The sequence below is a fragment of the Nuphar pumila genome, chromosome 9, assembly GCF_984573655.1.
Source record: "Nuphar pumila chromosome 9, dmNupPumi1.hap1.1, whole genome shotgun sequence".
NCBI lineage: Eukaryota > Viridiplantae > Streptophyta > Magnoliopsida > Nymphaeales > Nymphaeaceae > Nuphar > Nuphar pumila.
This window is the reverse complement of record NC_143257.1, coordinates 19,096,325-19,115,319: the sequence shown is the minus strand read 5'-3', so window position 1 is coordinate 19,115,319 and position 18,995 is coordinate 19,096,325. Positions and strand designations below refer to the sequence as shown.

Here is an 18,995-nt window from a genome sequence, read left to right as displayed (position 1 = left end):
TATGATCAAGGGACGATAACGGCAAAATTTTCCCCAGCATCGACTGCTTAGTGCTTGGAACCGTTCTTACACATCTAATGCAGACCTCGGCCATTGCGGTCTTCAGAAGGCCTTTCTCTGCTACTAGTCTTTTTTTATTTCTTGCCTACACCATTGCTGGTACTTGAAATTTATAGTGCAAGTTCAGAGCCACAAGCTTAGTGGAGGACAATAAGATCTTCACTAATAGTGGGGCTGTCATGATTAGCGCCATTCATCATGATGATGTACGGCACCAAATCCTTCCATGATACATGGAATAAGTATATCATAATTAACAGACTTTGTTTAGAGAGATAAAACAGCAAAATTTTAGAACCATTACATTCCACTTGTAACCTCTTTTATTTGAAGTCTATGGGTCAACCTCACATTTTGTAATTACAATAGTAACAGAAGTATGCTAGAATGGAGTTCCCCACATATTTCTAGCTTGCGTCTTTCGTGAACACGAGTGTAATTGTGATTTTTTTTCTTTTTTTTATTGATAAAAACCTATTTTCACATAATTTATTCACACGACAATGAATTTTTATAACGAACTGAATTTACAAGGATCCTATTCCTATCTGGGGTTTTCATCCTTACCAGTTAAATTCTTGGAATGGTAAAAGTTCTTCATTGCTTAAGGAACATTTGTGCCAACTAGCAAAAACACTAGAAGTACGCACATCAAAAAAACAAAAAAAGCACTAGAAGTATGGCCACGAACTACCCATGATCCCTGTTCATGTAGTTTGCACCAGTGACCTGTCTAACAAGATTAACAGAACAATTGACCTGCACAACTGTGCATCGCATAGGTGCCAGAAAGGAGGCTGTTGCACTTTGCATGTTTGTATTCATAGCACCAAGAAAATGAACTCAGCGTCAAGAGCGTGAAAATCAAGTTATCTTGAAAGTAGGTATTTTCAAACCAGAACATGGAGCATTTAGAGCTTTATTTTTCTAGAAATATTGCATGATCACAATGTCATGACCATTTTAGTTTATAGTCCATTAGGATATTATCTTTTTCATTGCCAAAGTCAGGTAACTATCAAGGGATTGAAATCCAACAAAAAATGTTAAGGAATTTGATTAGGTTATTTTACATGGAGATGTCATGAAAGATACGGAGTTAATGGAAGAGTTCTTCCAACCTGAGCCAGGTCTGGTTATTTTAATATTTGTATATCACTATGTTATTTTCTTTTGGTTCTTTTATCTATTAAGAGGTGGAATGGAATAACCCAGTTAAAGCATAATGATCAGATGCCTATAATGTATATTATATGATGCATAATAGCTCCCATTCTTCTAACCCTTTTTGGGAGTTGATAGCTATTCACAACTACCACCTTGACACCACAGAAGAATTAAATCCAACAATATTTCTATCCTAGTTTATCCTGATTTAATATATTGATTGTTCCCCCAATAACCAAATATTTTTTTCTGTAAATATTGCATATTTCATTCCATCTCATTTCTAGTTAATTCTCACCAGATGAAACAAATGACTTGTTCTACAACTGAAAAAACAAGCTGACAGGCATCCATCATGCAAAAATATATCTCCCCAGGGCTGCCTATGCCCCCACACAGTTTTTCCTTTTCACAAGTAAATGGCTCGTAATCCATGAATTCATTAGTCTTGAATATAAAACATTATCGCACATTCCTCACCTACTTTCACAAGAAATATAAATAAAATTATATCTTTATGTAACTCTTTCCACATAACAGTCGAATGATAAAATGTCATATGAAGAGACAACCACCATGCCCTTGGGAACATCTAGCTCCATACATGATTAAATTTTAATTCCCTAAGAAGTTAAGTGCAAGAAAAATCATTTTCTCAACATTCCAACGTTGAAAGAAGAACCAACTATGTCACATGGGTGCAAGTGCGGGTGTGACACGGGTGCGGCGCAATTCCAAAAAATTTGGACACGGGGACTCGGCTATATATATATATATATATATATATATATATATATATATATATATATATATATATATATATATATATATATATATATATATATATATATATATATATATATATATATATATATATATATATATATAAAAAATATATTATAAATATATATATTTTAAATATATATAATTATATATATAACAATAAATTAACACATAAAGATTGTAAATTTTAAAGCAAAAATAAAAAAGCAATTCTTAACAACACAAACTTACCAAAATATAACACATAAAGAAGCTTGTGAGTGTGATAAACAACAAAACTTATCATGAATCTGCCTCATCGTCTGAATTAGAGGGAAGAACAGGATCGAGGTAGTCCATGTTGAGAGTATGTAAATTATGTTCTCCCTCCAAGTCAAAATCTTCTGGATTTACATCCCAATTCTTGGATGGCCTACAACTGCATCAAAAAATAACTATATTAGTATCTAACTTAAAACTTTGAATACAAATATTTAAATACAAACTTTGAATACAAAGAAAAAAAAGTACCTATACTCTTCTTTGGTGCGGCGAGAAATTAATCGTAGATTTGAGTTAACATAAATCAAATCTTCTGCTCTTTTACTAGTGAGTTTGTTTCTTTTAATGTTGTGAATTTGATCATATGTACTCCAATTTCTTTCACAACAAGATGATATAGCAGGTTGGGATAACAACTTTATTACAAGACGTTGCAGATTTAGTGTCTCTGATTCATATGTTGCCCATCAATTAAGGGGATCTTCCTTGTCCCTTGCCACAAGTGATGCTAAAGAATCAAATCTCCTAGTAGAAAACTTGTCAAACTCACTATTTACAACCTTAAACATGTGAGGATCATTAAAAAGTCTTCCCAAATATATCATTCTATTTCTTGATATCTCAGGATCTTTATTTGGAGAAACACGACCAACACCTGCTGTCAACCATTGTTTTGCATAGTATTTTGGATTGAGAGAGTGTGTCATGCAATGCAAAGGTGTATTGCTTTTATCTCATCTTCTCGCTAAAACTGAATGTACATGATTATAAAATTCTGAATCATCAAGTGCAATATCTTTCTTCTCATGTTTAAAAATGATACTTTGAACTTTTTCAATCATATTGTCCTATATTTCATAAATTCTACGAAGCATGGGTACATCCCTATTAACTTCTCTCAACATTTCCCAAATAGGCTCTGTAAATTCAACAAAATATGTAATTTTATCCCACCAAAAATCATCACAGATGCATTTTTTATAGCTTGAGCCTTGACATCATCTTCAGTACGATAAAAATCTCAATCTTGATCAGCCACCATCATCATCAATGCATTCTTGAGTTGCTTAATTCTTTTTATCATAACAATGAGAGAAGCAAAACGAGTTTCAGCAACTTTCAGTAACTTGAGATCAGAATGCCTATTAAATATAGAAAGGGCATGATGATGGTTTACAACAAAATTTTTAATATTTCGAACATCATGCTCTATTTCCTCAATCCATAAGCATATTTCATGTGCATCATCTTTTGATGGATTGCATATACTCTTAAGTGCCAAATCTAAACTGTGTGTTGCACAAGGAGTCCAAAAAATATGTGAATATGTATCTTCACTTGCCAAATTCATTCTTGCATGACTGCAAACTGGAGCATTGACAGTAATGATTTACACCACACTTTCTTCACCCACTTCTTTTATCACTTCGACAAGTAATCTCTTTAAATATTCAACATCTTTATACTCAACAGATGCATCAACATTCTTAAAAAAGATTGGCTCATTAAGTGAGTAAGTAATGAAGTTTATCAGTGGTCGTCTTTGTATATCAGTCCACCCATCATAAACAATCGACACTCCATGTCGTTTCCATGCAAATTTTTTGGTCTCTAACAAGTCTTCAATTCTATTTTTTTTCCTCTGCAAGAATGATTGTTCTTAGTTTTTTTAAACTAGGAGGCACATAACCACTCAAATTGCAATTAGCCAAAGATGTAATCATATCTTTCCAGTATGGACTTCTAGCTACATTAAAAGGAATTGAGCTTGAGTAAAAGAATTGACCAATCCTTTTATCAATTTCTGCTCTTGTCATGTTTTTGAATAACGCTTATATTGTTTTATTGCTTTCCATCTTCTTTTCTTTAAAAGCTCTTCTTGTATATCACTAGCAATAGGAAAATACAAATTAATCGAATTGCTTCTCATCTCTGCAATTTTCTTCTTTTCAGCTTCCTCTTGTTCTTTTTTTAATTGCTTTAACATATCTTTGTCAACCCCAGAACATGCCCTAATTCCTTGACCACGAATATGCAAAAGATGTGCTTTCACACGCGTATAAGAACCTGTGAAAACAGTCTTACATAGATTACAATGAAACTGCACATTCCCACCACCACCACTACTAGCTTTTACCCCTTTTGTCACAAGCCTCCAAAGTGTTTGAGAAACTTCTAATTCAGGGTTAGAACTTGAACCAAATGTATTGACACTACCGCTAAAACTCGCCATTATATCTGAAAAGTGAAAACTGAAAAGAAAATAAGTAAATAAAATAAAGTTAATAAACACTTCAAAATAATAGTAATAGGAGCTCCAGGTTCGTTCTCCCTGTGCAAATCAGGTTCAAACCAGGCCCTCTGCAAACCAGGTTCGAGATAGGGGGCCTACCCCCTATCTAACGCAAAAAGAAGGGGCAGGGCAAGCCCCTGCTAAACCTTATCCGTGCCAGGGGCTTCGCCCTTGCCAAAAAGCCAAAGGCAGCAGGGGAAACGAGGAGGGGCCGAGCCTCTCCTCATTTTCCTTTTGTTTGGCAGGGGTAAGAAGAAGTGGGGGAAGGAGGGGGCTCGGCTGACAGGCCGATCCTTGCCACGCCGGACAGAAGGGAAACGAGGGCTCCCTGCACCCTCTGCTTGCAGAAGAGGGGCTTGGCCCCTCCCTTTGCCTTCGATTCACAGAAGAGGGGCTCGGCCCCTCATTTCCCTTCTGTCCGGCGTGGCAAGGCTCGGCCTGTCAGTCGAGCCCCCCTCCTTCCCCCACTCCTTCTTACCCCTGCCGAACAAAAGGAAAATGAGGAGGGGCTCGGCCCCTCCTCGTTTCCCCTGTTGTTCGGCGGGGCAAGGATCGGCCTGGCAGTCGAGCCCCCTCCTTCCCCCACTCCTACTTCTCACCCCTGTGATAAAAGGGAAACGAGGAGGGGTTGAGCCCCTCCTCTATGAATCGGAGGCATAGGGAGGGGTCGAGCCCCTCTTCTGCGAGCAGAGGGTGCAAGGAGGGGGGGTGAGCCCCTCTTCTGCGAGGAGAGGGTACAGGGGGGGGGGGGGGGGGGGAGGGGCATGCCTGACATAAGTGAAACGAGGAGGGGCCAAGCCCCTCCTTTGTGAATAGGAGGCACAGAGAGGGGTCGAGCCCCTCTTCTGCGAGCAGAGGGTGCGAGCAAGGGAGATGCGAGCAGAGGGTGCAGGAGGGTCGATCGACATACCTGTTGAGTGTTGACGGAGGGGGAGACGGTGGTTGCCTGTGCGTACCGTCACCGGAGTCTGGATCGCTGGCGTGGGTGTAGGAGAAAGTTGCAGGGGGTGAGGGGGAGAGGCAAAATCGAGAGGGTAAGCCCCTCCCCCTGTCGATAAACCCCTTTTAGGGTTTGACTGCAAAAGAAATTTGGATCTGGGTCGGGTCCGGACCCGACCCGGATCCAAAACGTAATTTAAAAATTGAAATGGATATTTTTGGACTCTGTCAAAGTTGACCAAGTCCAAAATGTGGACAGACTCAGCCTCGACTCGTTGACCGAGTCTGACTCGGTGTTGACCGAGTCTGACTCGGCGTTCATCGAGTCTGGGCCGAGTCCGAAGCCGCACCCGAGTCTGCACCCGTGTCGGGGCATGTCGACTCGGGTGCGGCACCTCCTTAGCCGAGTCCGTGTGACATAGAGAACCAAGTATTTGGCCTTCAAGATTTACAAAATTAGACTTCCAATAATAGATAATGTTCAGTCATAGGTGTAACGCCCCAAAATCGTGGACTTGAAACCTTTTATGAGAAAGGTTGAAAGCTTTGAAATCAATCATTTATCAGAGTTTGAAACAGAAGTTCAGCGGAAGATCAGGTTTAAAATAGCAAATCCCTAGACTTTGGGCGCATTACAACACAAATGCAATCTTCCCCTTATAAACTGATTTGCAATTCGAATATACATTTTATTGAAATAAAAAGAAGAACCACGTTTTGGTAATACAGTTTTAGTAATCAAGAGTTCTAATCAGAATAAATACTTTCAAAGAAACTTTATATCACATTTGCCAAAAAGGTCCCCAGGAGCGCAATGTCAAGAAAGGGGCATTGCCTTGAACGCATCACGACATCGTGCCATCGCAAGCTGTATAACATGTTCACCACCTGCCCATGAAATGGGTCAGTCTCACAACAGACTAGCAAGAGTCCAAAAGACAAGAAGGTACAAATGCTGCAATAAGCAAGATATCTGCTAGATCAAGTAGAAAAAAGCAAGATTAGCAGAACTAACCAAACATACTGTGGAGTAAGCAAGACTCTAGTAAAACAACTAGCTAAATACAAGAGTAGTAAAGACCACAGTGCTAAACAAGCAACAATCCAACTGATATTATAGGTAAAGAGTAACTAACTCTATCCACCAATCAAACAAAGCAACTGAATAAGACAAGCATTCATAACAATGCTCGCAATACATACAAGTATCATTGGATGGCTTAGTCTATCGGCAAATAACTACATTAATCGTAAGGCACAAGCTATTGCATCACAAGCAATTCATAAGCTACACATGATAAGCAATCATACGGTAGCAGTTATATCACAATATGTAAGCAGCTTATAAGACAAGCGGCTACATCAGTCCTAGTTGCCACTGGTTCGTAGATTACGAGCTGTATGCAATCACATCACGTCACAACACGCATATCTCATAATCATGTATGTGAGTTATATCTTGTCTCATTATGAGCACGCTGTTATGGGTACGCACAAGGCAAAAACGTAGAAACAACCGAGATCGATTCAGGGGTCCATTATACTATGTATTTTATTATACCCCGAATGACTGACTGAGTCCACTTTCTAAGGGGATGGCCAGTGACCAAGAGAGTAAATCGCCAAAGGCAAACAAAGGCCCATGGATGCGCATCCAAACTTCTGCAGAAGTGGCCTAAAGTATTTTCCCTAACCTCTGATGACTGGGGAAGTCGGATCTTTGCCCGTGACTGCCATTAATGACTGTCCATCGAAGTTTTGTACCATCCATCCTCTCTCTTGATGAACTATCCCGAATGAGCATGATGAGGGGTTTCTTAACCGCCGTCTCATTCTACATGCTCTGGTTTTTCGACCCACTCGAGCATCTTGCATGTGAAGGTGCATGATTATCATTTATGTGAATTATACGCGTCAATGCGCATTCGAGGCAACCACACACCTCTCATCCTACTCACCGCAGTACGCAATGTACCTGTTCAAAAGTAAAACCATGATGAGAGGGGTAAAGATCTCTCGTAGAAAATCACTCAATACTTCTGCTTTGAACTCATTCAAGTTCCAACATATCGTGCTCAGGTCCTTTAGACAATCGCAAGCAATCTGCCTATTAGGCGAATATCAACATAACAGGATCTTGCTTAAAGTGTCAACACACGTTTAGAGGTTACTACAGACCTCTCATCCTGCTCTTCGTAGTCCAAACATATTGTACACGACTAAGGGTACGACTATAGGGAGATGAGCATGGATTTCTTAGGAGAAATCCATCAACAATACTTTTGTGAAGGAAGGAAGGCGCTACTATCTTAGTTTGACCAGAAAGACTAGAAACTAAGTCTCGCATCAGAAGTGATATAGCGTTGATCTTAGCGATGGCTCAAGCACCTCGATAGGACTCTCGCCCTACTCGTGCACAGGCTCCTAATCAAGGTGATCTGAGTCGTATCGGATACGCAAACCGAAGTTACAACACACTTCTCCCAAATACATCGATTTGGGAGATCCATCCGCTATCTCTGCTTTACAAAGCTATACATCTTTGAAAATAGGTTTGCACCTAAATCATATTTGAAGAACCGAAGTGCATAAGTGTGTGTCGTGACTTTTAAGATAAGTGAAACGATATACACTATACACTCGAAACTGCACTCAAGGAGTGCAAGTTGACAAAGGGCAAACCTGTGCACATACTAATACAAAGACAAATCAAGGGGCAAGACTCTATGTAGAAGCTGCACCTCGAGCACAAAACGCACAAGCCACACACGAGGTATGGAATCATACCTCGACCATCAAAACACACAAGTAGACAACAACGTAAGCAACTCACGAGGTATGGGATCCTATCCTGACTAAGCAAGTGTAAAGGACGACTCACGAGGCATGGGATTGTACCTCGATTAAACGATAAGCGTAAGCAAGTAAAAGAGCATACGACAGAGATAAGAATACATGCACGAAGTGCCGTAGCAAAGTAAGGACGAACAACACATACAAAAAGTGAGTGCAAAAGAAGTATGGCAGTAACAGGAAAGTAAGGTACGAAGAGCAAAAGCAAGTAGTAAGGCCATGGCGCATAAAGCGCAGGGCAATATAGGTAAATGCAGAAAGCAAAGTGCGATAATGTAAAAGAGGACCAGGATTGCATCTTGGAGTAAAAAGACAGATGTATCCAAGTAAATGCCATGGCGCATAAAGCGCGGGGCAACAGAAAAGACGAGACAGAAAGTAAATGCCAAGGTGCATAAAGCGCGGGGCAGCAAGAAAGTAAAGTACAGAAAGTAAAGAGGACAAGGATCACAAAACCGCGTCCTTAAATGTAAAGACATGAATTAAAAGCCTAGGTACATATAGCGCGGCGACAACAAAAAGGAAAGTACAAGAAAGTAAAGAGGACAAGGATCGCGAAACTGCGTCCTTGAAGGTAAAGACATACGTATATATATTATATGTATACATATATCATCCTCTTTTAGTAATCTTTCCTTATTTTAGCATTTATCCATTCATTATCCTTTTACGCAAGAATCCTCTACCTTGAGGGGTTGCGGGTCCTTGTACGCCAGCGGCGTAGGTAAGCGCAAGCTCGAGCCACGAAGGCGAGCTGGATCCACCGTTCAACCTGAAAATCTTAGAACGTTAGTATATGTCGTAATATAAACGAGAAGCGAGTCTGATAAGACCTGCAGTGGTACCGGACCCCAAACACGAGAGTAGGCAGGGAGCTCAGCTCCCTGCAGGAGAGGGACAGAGGCAGCAAGGTCTCCTGCCTGCAGGAGGCAGATGCAGAAACTCTGCATCCTGCAGACAAGGGTGTCAGAGGCAGTGGCCTCAGCTCTGCTTGGCAACAGCAGCAGAGGCAGGGAGTAGGAGCTCCCTGTCTGCTAGAACAAAGAAAGGCAGGGGAGGGAGCAGAGGCTCCCTGCCATAACAAGACAGAGGGGAACACCCCTTGTCAGAACATGAACGAGACAGGCAGGGGCCTTGCCTCTGCCGACAGCAAGAACAAGGCGGGGGGCAAAGCCCCCTGCGAAAGAACAAACGAGGTGCAGGGGCCTTGCCCCCTGCTCGTAAACAGGAAAGCAGGGGGGCTTCGCCCCCTGCTGGGAAACCAAAGGAGGCAGGGGGCTCGCCCCCTGCCGACAAAGCACAGGACGCAGGGGGACAGAACCCCCTGCCGAGAAGGAACAAGAGAGCAGGGGGGCTCCGCCCCCTGCCGAGAAACACAAAAGCAGGAGGGGGCCTCGCCCCCTGTCAAGCAACAAAAGAAGGCAGGGGGGCGAAGCCCCCTGTCGAGAAGCAAAACAAAGGCAGGGAGACCTCGTCCCCTACCAAGAAACACAAGGCAGGGGGGGCGAAGCCCCCTGCCGAACATAGGATGAGGGTACGGGGCAAAATCCCCTGCCGAAAAACCATAAAGCGACTAGAGGTAGAGCCCCCTGTCGACAAGCGGCGATGACAGGGGGCTCAACCCCCCTGTCGACCGACTGCAAAAAGGCAGGGGGTAACCCCCTTCCGACAAGAGGTGACGACAGGGGGCTCAGTCCCCTGTCGACCAACCCCTCACAAAGGAAAAGAAGAAGAGGATAGGGTTTACCTCGGGAGACCACGGCAACAAGGGATGTCGCCGATGAGCGATGCCGGAATGCGAGCACAGAGGAGAGCAAACGACAAAGAAGGAGCTCTCGGGTTCATCGACGTCAGGAGGCCGGAGAAGAGAGGAGTCGAGGGTCGCTCGCAAGCACTGACAAACTGTTTTGGTAGCTGATGGCTGAGGTTGCCGAGAAGACTCAGAGGGAGCAGCGACGATGCTGTTGCCGGTCATCGACAGCTGTAGACGTCAGGTGGCCAGAGGCGGCAGCAGCAGGTCATCGACCAGGGGAAACGGGAGGAGCCAGAGAAAGAGGGGAGTAGGTGGTGGCATTGTTGCCTGGCGGCAGTGCTTGCCGACAACGGCGAGTCGAGAAAGGCGACGAGAGACTCCGACGTCGGGGGCTCTGGCGCAGCCAACGAGGTCACAGGTGGCCACCGAGAAACCGAGGTCGCAGGTGGCGACGATCGTCGGGTTGCCTGCTGAGGCCACCGGACGGAGGGTGGTTGTCGGCGATCGTTGAGCACGGTCGGCGATGACCGAGATGCACCGTAAAGAGGAAGGAGAGCAGTGGCTGACGACGAATCGTCGATGCTAGCTTGAAAGAGGAGATGGTCGACGACTGCGATTGTCGGCGACGGGGAGGTCGGTAGTGGGTTGCCGGAGCTCGAAGGTCAGAAGAGTCGTCGACGCTCGGAGGCCACTGTTGGCTTCGATCGTCGGCGTCCTACGACACAGGGGACAAAGAGGGGGGTGCTCGCGTCGTCGGGGGGTCTGCCGAATTGAGAGAGGTGGCGATCGGATGGAGTTGGTCGTCGGCGGCAGCGTGAGAGAGACGGAGCAGAGGAGAGAGAAGGGGCAAGGGTTTTTGCCCCTCGCCCGAGACATCTGTGACCTTTTAAGGACACAGGCTTCTCGAATTCGAGAAGCCGGATCCAAGCTCGGGCTCGGATCCAATGCGATGGGCAAACCGCGACACGTGCCTAGCATGTGTCCGATTTTTCTTTTTCTTTTTTTAAAACGGGCTTTACACTAAAACAGCCATCACATCTAAAATTGATGCTAAATCTCAAAAAGTTCATTTCAGGGCCTCCCTTTCTCTCATCAGTCAATGCTCTGGCAACATTCAAACATCAATTTGAAAGATAAGAATTTACTTTTCTATTAAAGGATAACTTTCACGTGTAATCCTTTTTTTGTTTTCTCCCTCATCAACTCTTCATTCATAATGCCTCCAACAGTAATTCCTCCACAATATGGCTTTGCTGGTTCAACTTTTTCTTTCCTTTTTAAATCTTTCCCTTTCTTTTGTAGGATAGAACGAAGTTATCCACACCAAGTTCCAAAGTGTGGATACCAGATATATGGAATTGTATGAGGACAGTATAATATCAGGCATAAACTAAGATCAAACAATTAGCATTTTTTTCAAGATTGCTTGCTTTCCTTGTTGTATGCTTTCTGTTCAGGAAAATCTTCCTAGGAAGTGTTACATGTAGGGAAAAGCATAAACTGGGTAATTGGCATGAATGAATTATCACTTCTTTCTTGGTTGCATGGCAGGATTCCAAAACAAAGAATCTAGTTTTTAACTTTATCTGCTCTGTTTACATATCTATAGGGTTATATCTGGATTTAAAAATTTGCTTAAATTCCATAGTATGCAGCTTGATGCTGAGAACCTTATATTATGTTAAAATATTTTATGGACATGAAAACCTCCAGAAAACCCAATACCCGCAAGATAATTTCCATTTAACTCTAGTAATTAATATTTTAATTTCCATTTAACTCTAGTAATTGATATTTCATGACTAATGAAGATAATATCTTATGAATGTGCACAAAAGGTGAACCCGTACCATGCAAGATTTTAACTTCCTCGAGCATCAGCATGACCACACAGACAAGCATATATGTATAGGTAAGGTAAGACAATCAAATAAAAGAAAATGCAATTGGGATGACATAATACATTGAAGAACATTTCATTTGAAGGTAACATTTCCACTTTGATTACTAATGTAAGCTCTTTAAATCAAGATTGTAGGTGTACAAAATTCATTAACAAGAGAGAACCAGATCAGCTTCACCATTGACTAATTGTCATCAACACCTGTACAGAGAAAAAAGATGAAAAAAAATTTAAAATTGTTCAATATATGATAAAAATAGACAAGCATAAACTAATCTGTAATTGGCTTGACTATTCATCGAAGATAGAAGGTCGGAAAGATATCCGGATCGAGTAACCGAGGCCATAGAATCTCTCAGAGAGGAGACAAACTCGTGCTATTGATGGCACCGACCCGGCCTTTCTTCCGGTCCCCTCCCGCCAACGAGTGCAACATAGAAAAGCCAAAGGACTAGTCCCAGACTACAAAACTGCTTGGAGACGAAATTGAGTGACAGATAAATGCAGGATAGAAGAACATCATGCTTATCCATAGAAGACATAGTTGAAAGTATAAACCAGTACATTTGCCTGCTGCAAGTGTAATAATAAATACATTTGACAGTGCTCTTAAGAAACAGATACAGAAGATGAAATAGGTTACTGATATAAAAAGCTTCAGAGGAAAAACTTTCATAGTGTACCATGACTATCCCTCTGGGTATGCTGTCTCACCATCATCAGTTTCCATCATTGCCACACCCACAAGAGACTGAAAAACGTGGGGTAAACAGAAGCATTAGAATTGCATTCAAAGTAATGGATTAAGAAGTAGGTTTTAAGACATCAGAAGTGAATTCCATCATAGGCCGACTTAGAATCCATGTTACCATGACACAGCCAGATCACTTGGAATCCATGTTACCATGACACAACCATGGGATAAAGGTGCAAACAATTTCATAGAAAACTTCATTACAAAATACATATGGACCACAGCATCCAGAAAGTACAGACCTACAAAAAGCTTTTCAGAAAGAAAAATAATGCATGTTTGTATACTGCAAAATACATAAAAACATGAACATTGCTGATTGCAAGTGGACTTCTTCTAAGTTTGAGAACCTTCAAGCTGCACATTTAAAGCATGAAGAAAAAGAATACCTGGAGTTCCTGTTCATAGCTTTTTAGCCTTTCTGTGCAGTCTTTTACTTGAAGAAAACATCTCTGCAACTGTATAAGATAGAATACTGAAAGATAAGATCCATGATTCTGTGAAATGTTTCAAGTTGAAGCAATTTAGAAATAGAATCTTACCTTTGTCAGCTGCATATCACGATAAGAGAAGAGCTTCTTGGCATGAGTCAACGATTCCTCTAGCTTCTGTGATCATCCCAATAAGTACGTCAGAGAACAGTACACTACTTTACTGTAAATTACTTCTCAATAGTAAAAGAAAGAAAGTGACTAAAGGTAATGATACAATCAAATGGAAGCTAGATTTTTCATAATTTATATGGCTCAAACCTGTGATTTCTCTTGCAAATCTGCAACTAGTAGTTGCTTTGTCTTAAGCTTCTCATTTATCTCTGCAATCTGATGACAAAAGATCCAGAAAAACTGTCTCATACTGATAAATCACAATAAAAGTAGTCTAGAAAGAGATGGACTTTTATATGATGTTTAATAGAAATACATGCCAAGACAATGTAAGCACATGACACCTCAGTAGCAGGACAAGCTGTTGGAAAAATCAACAGAGCACAAGCTAAAGCATAAATGACACTAAGAAGGGATTACACAATGCTTGTCAAAAGTAAAAGCAGGAAACACAATGCTTCACCTATTATATACATTGAAGCTGAATAAATTAAGTTAACGCTACAAGCTTATGCTTGCATCTGCTGGAACATGAGCACATCATATTTGTAGTTGGGGCAACAAGGCAAGTGCAACTTGAAAAAGTGATCCTTTCAGATAGATTATTTAGAGAAAGGAATGAATGTAAAATTTAAAATTCCCTAAAATCTGCACATGAACTAATTGATATGACATAATGTCAAAGCCTACTTTGAAGATGCATCATACACAAAAGTGTGCCTTCTAATGCAAGTGAAGTTTGCTCAAATTATTATAGAGACTACAGTGCACTTCAAAGATTTGCTGCATTTTCCTTGCATATTGGTTTGCATCAATTGCATCATCTTAGGCTCTTAAAGAGTTCGGGTGACATCATCTGCCATATTACCATATCTCGTGATTCCCATAGGGCCATATCTACCAAGCTCTACATTGCACACAAGCTGAAACCTGCATTCTGCCCTGGACGGAATGTCGAAAACACTAATGGTGACCAGGGCACCATGGAACCCACAAATCACATGCATAAACATATGGGAGTAGTGCAAAAAGGAAGGTAAACATGGGCAGATTTCAAACAAAGTCTTGTCAGTTATCAACCGTAGCACATGTGCAGAAGTTTTAACAGGAATGACATCTGACTGAACCACACACACACACACACACACACGTGCACACGCACCCCCTCCCCCGCACACTTGGTTTCTAACACTTGTCATATTACTGTTACCTCCATTTAGACAAAGGAAATGACCTCCCTATTTTGGGCCACAACACATATCCAACATTTTGTGGGTCTAGAGCACTAATTGTGCAATAGTTCTCTATCTTCAGCTAACCAACACAACCTAGATGCAGAAAGCATGTGTACACGTAAAGTTTCAATAGGGACAACATCCAGATCTTCAAGTTTCAATAGGGACAATATCCATGAAACACAAAGATGACTGCCTGGAAGAGTTATGTTGGTCAACACACAAAGTTTCAGTAATTTTCCTCCGAAGTAGTTTTCATATTTTTCATTAATTCGACAAACACACCTCACCTTGTATTTATTGTAGCACCAATATATTTGCTCTATTTTTTTGGCATAAACAGCAATCACTATTGGTCTATAGAAATCTCAGTCCCAAAATGCATGCATACACGCACAAAACTTTTCTCATCATACAAGCCTCTTTGGAAACTAGTATTTCTTGGCCCCATGGTTGATACAGTACAACCTTGGAGACCATGCTTCAGGAGTACTGTTGAAAGCTTTGGAGACCACTTTAAGGCAAGGACTGGAATAGTGACTATAGAATTCATGTAGATATTTATGAGTCCTAAAAATAGATGGTAGTGCTTGATTGCTGATGACCTCAGTTCGGAGGGATAGGATTTGGTGTGGATCACCCAAAAATTTAAGCACTTCAACCATAGATTCATTTTTAGGCAAAATCTATGTCGCTTCGGACCAGAGGGATGCAAGTCTAGGATCATCATATCTCAAATCCAAACCCTCGCAGTTGAGATGCAAGACATTCAAACAGACCAGATAATTTTCCAATTTTAGTGGATGAAAGACAATCTTACAGGCCATGGATAAGAAAGATTAGAAATAAATATACCTCTCTTTGTAGCTCATCTCGCCTTTGAACAGCTACTTCCAACTCTTCCTCAACCTAAGATGGCAGTTTCCAAATAAGTTAAATACAAATCCAATTTCAACATCAAATAGATTAACCTAAAGAGCAATCTCAAATATCAAATCATTTGTTGTTTTTACCAGGTTATGAAATTCATCGCTAGAGTTTGAAAGCTCTCTAGTTTGCCGGTCAGCAAAATCAGAACTGCTTGCATAGTCCAAAAAAAGAAAGTTAATAATGCCTTTCTTCAGCCAGTAACTTATTGTGACTATGAAGTAGCAACGATCACAGAAACAACAAGAGAAGTAAATTTAGCTGCAACACACATCTAATACTATATCCAATACAAATGATAATATCCCAGGCACAGTAGCAAGCCTATATGATTAACCATTGAGAAGTGAGCAGATAAAGATGCAATTTTACTATTTCCATTTCATTTGGCCTACATTTGAAAGATGACTGAGAGAAGCCCTTCACGTAGGAAATAGCCACCTCATAGTTCCAAAATAATAAAATTACTCATGAATCATTTTCAGAAATTCCTTCCATTTTATATTGACATCGCTAGTAGCCAATTTTGACATATCATGGCTTTATCATTTGAACCAACCACCACATGATGTTCTATATGAGAAACTACGCACTTGTTACTGACTCCTATGATCCTATCTTTGTAACTCAACAACATTTTTACATTTCAATATCACCAATTAAGCTGATCCTTTAAGATAAGGAGCTTAATTTGATCAGTGTTTCAGAATGCATCTTAAGGAATCAGCTTTATTGATAATATTTATTGCATAAATGCTGTTGAGTTCCAAGACAGGAGTTCAACATTGTGGCCTAGTGTGTCATATAAAACATCACAAAGGAGCTTATGAGAGAGAGAGAGAGGGGTTGCCCATAGGGAAAGGGAATGTTTAAGGAGCTTATGATTTTCCCAACAATTCAGACATTCTCTCAGTTCCACAACCATTGAGATAGGGGTAAATGTAGATAAAGGAAGACGAGCATTTAACTGTAATGAAAATATAAAAAGCGTACAAGTGGGAGACTCTTATGGGCATACAAGAACATACACAATCAAGACCACTTAGGGGTCAATACAAGAGCACAACCACAAAAGCCACTTAGGGGCTAAAACACAAGTAAAAAATATAGGAATATTATTAAGAGAAAGCTTGTGAACAAGCTTAACAGACAAGAGGGGTTACACCTATTTATACACAAAAGCAAAAAAGAGCCATTGGGAAGTGCTCCCAACAGCTAGAAATATAGCTGTTGGGAACACTTCTCAACAGCTCTATTCCAAGGGCATTATAAGGACTATAATACCCTTGAACAAAAGAATAAAATACATTAAAAAGAAAAACCCTAAAGTGCCCTCTAGGAACACCACTGATTACATAATGTGTAATGTCCAAAATACCCCTAATGGGTTTCACTTATATATATATATATATATATATATATATATATATATATATATATATATATATATATATATATATATATATATATATATATATATATATATACACTTTAACACTCCCCTCAAACTTACTGTGAGACTCAATGTAAGTTTGAAATTACAAAAGAAGAAACCCATTATATAAAGTGTCTTCATATACTTCATCAAGTTCTTCCATTTGATGCTTCTGTAGAAGGTGCACAATCATATGTTCCATTACATAGAGGATCTTTAATATCATCAATTCTTGAAAACTTGTAAATAGAGCTAACAAAATAATCCAACCACACATATATATCATAAGATTTCAAAGGCTAACTATATTAGTTATATATTATGGAGAGAGGATGGCCAAGCACGCAAACATACAATATATAGAAAATTTTTAATAAGTCAATTTAACATTTTTCAAAATTATTTAAAGTATAATTAATTTTGAAAAATCATTAATTTCAAAAACAATAGTCATTAATCACTTCAATCATTCATGAAAATTATGTACACATATATCTATCACAAAAGGCACATTAATGCATAATAGGCATATATTTTCAATATTATCAATACCATAAAGAAATAACACACAAAGGAGTATAAATAACAAATCATTTTTACAAAGCGGAAGATAAGAAATGATTTCAATCACTCAATAAAGATTTAAGTCAAATACACATAGATCGATTTCATTAATTACATTTTAGAAGCAATATTAACCACACAACTAATGCATATACGAATGAATCATGCAATAGTTTATAATCAACAGAAAAATTACTTATGGACTAATTTTAAGAAATCCTTTCAAGAGATAACAATGAAAACCTATCAAGAACACATGCTTAGAAAATTAACTAATGAAACAAACAATATCTCAAAGAAATGCCACAAAGGCTACAATAAGATATTAATACGATAGTGGTCACTTATGGACCAAGGAAAAACCCACAATGAAAATAAACACCAACAACTCCCAAGGTAAAAATAATATATCCTTCATTAACAAATGCTTAGAAAATATTAATTAAACTTATGCAAAACATGCAAGACAATCAATCATGGAACATATTTAAAATATTCCTTGATCATGCAACTAAAGCATATTTAATGCAAAATGCATGAAAATATTTCAATAACCGTCTCATAAGAGCAAATGAATTTAGAAAAATTACGAAAAGATTTAAAAATCCCATATAACACAATAAATGATATTAACAAATCCGAACATTAGTTTGACCACCACAAGCAATCACTTCACTCGACCTTCAAATCTCAAAAATCAAGTGTATCAGCTACTAGAACAAGAGCATAACCACAATGCCATTAAAGGGCTAAAAACACACAAAAAAGTGTAGATAACCAACATCTCTTGTCTACATATAATGATACTTAAAAACAAGTGTATCAGTGACTGGATCAAAAGTACAATCGGTGCACATAACTCACCACATTGAAGAATAATATATCTTGTCTACATAAAATGACACTTAAAACAAGTGTAGCAGTGACTAGAACAAGAGTATAATCTCAATGTCACTTATGGGCAAAACAAACACACAAAAGTGTGAATAAACATCTTTTGTCTACATATAATGACAATCAAAATGATTGTATCAGTTACTAGAACAAGAGTATAATCTCAATATCACTTAGGCTAAACAAACACACAAAAGTATGAATAAACATCTTTTGTCTAAAAAATAAGTGTATCAGCTACTAGAAAAAATATCAATGTCACTTATGGGCTAAACAAACAGACAAAAGTGTGAATAAGCATCTCTTGTCTACATATAATGACACTTAGATAAGAGGCATAATAGGAGGAAACACAAGAGGTAAGAAGAGCTTGTAATGAAAACAAACTAATGCTATTAAGAAGAATAAGAATATCAATCTTTTGAACACACAGGAGAAACAAGATATCAAGCATCCAATACTATAAAAATGGGCAAACAAATGAGTGGTAAAATACATTCATAGAAACCGAGGTCAATCACCTGTCAGTTAGTTACATACCTATACTGACAAGATGACATGAGGTGCAC

At 39.6% G+C, this 18,995-nt stretch overlaps 1 protein-coding gene across 1 annotated transcript in view; it reads right to left on the bottom strand.

Moving 5' to 3' along the window:
* Nucleotides 1-12,088: 12,088 nt before the first annotated feature.
* LOC149828475 (uncharacterized) overlaps nucleotides 12,089-18,995 on the bottom strand; it is a 46,722-nt gene continuing 39,815 nt past the window's right edge. The window contains exons 4-10 of the mRNA XM_090016856.1: nucleotides 15,620-15,683; nucleotides 15,462-15,515; nucleotides 13,519-13,587; nucleotides 13,309-13,374; nucleotides 13,156-13,224; nucleotides 12,696-12,763; nucleotides 12,089-12,213 (exon numbers count right to left, since the gene is read on the bottom strand). Of these exons, the coding sequence (XP_089872982.1) occupies nucleotides 12,701-12,763; nucleotides 13,156-13,224; nucleotides 13,309-13,374; nucleotides 13,519-13,587; nucleotides 15,462-15,515; nucleotides 15,620-15,683 (385 nt within the window). The 3' untranslated portion in view covers nucleotides 12,089-12,213; nucleotides 12,696-12,700. The remainder of the gene's footprint in view (nucleotides 12,214-12,695; nucleotides 12,764-13,155; nucleotides 13,225-13,308; nucleotides 13,375-13,518; nucleotides 13,588-15,461; nucleotides 15,516-15,619; nucleotides 15,684-18,995) is intronic.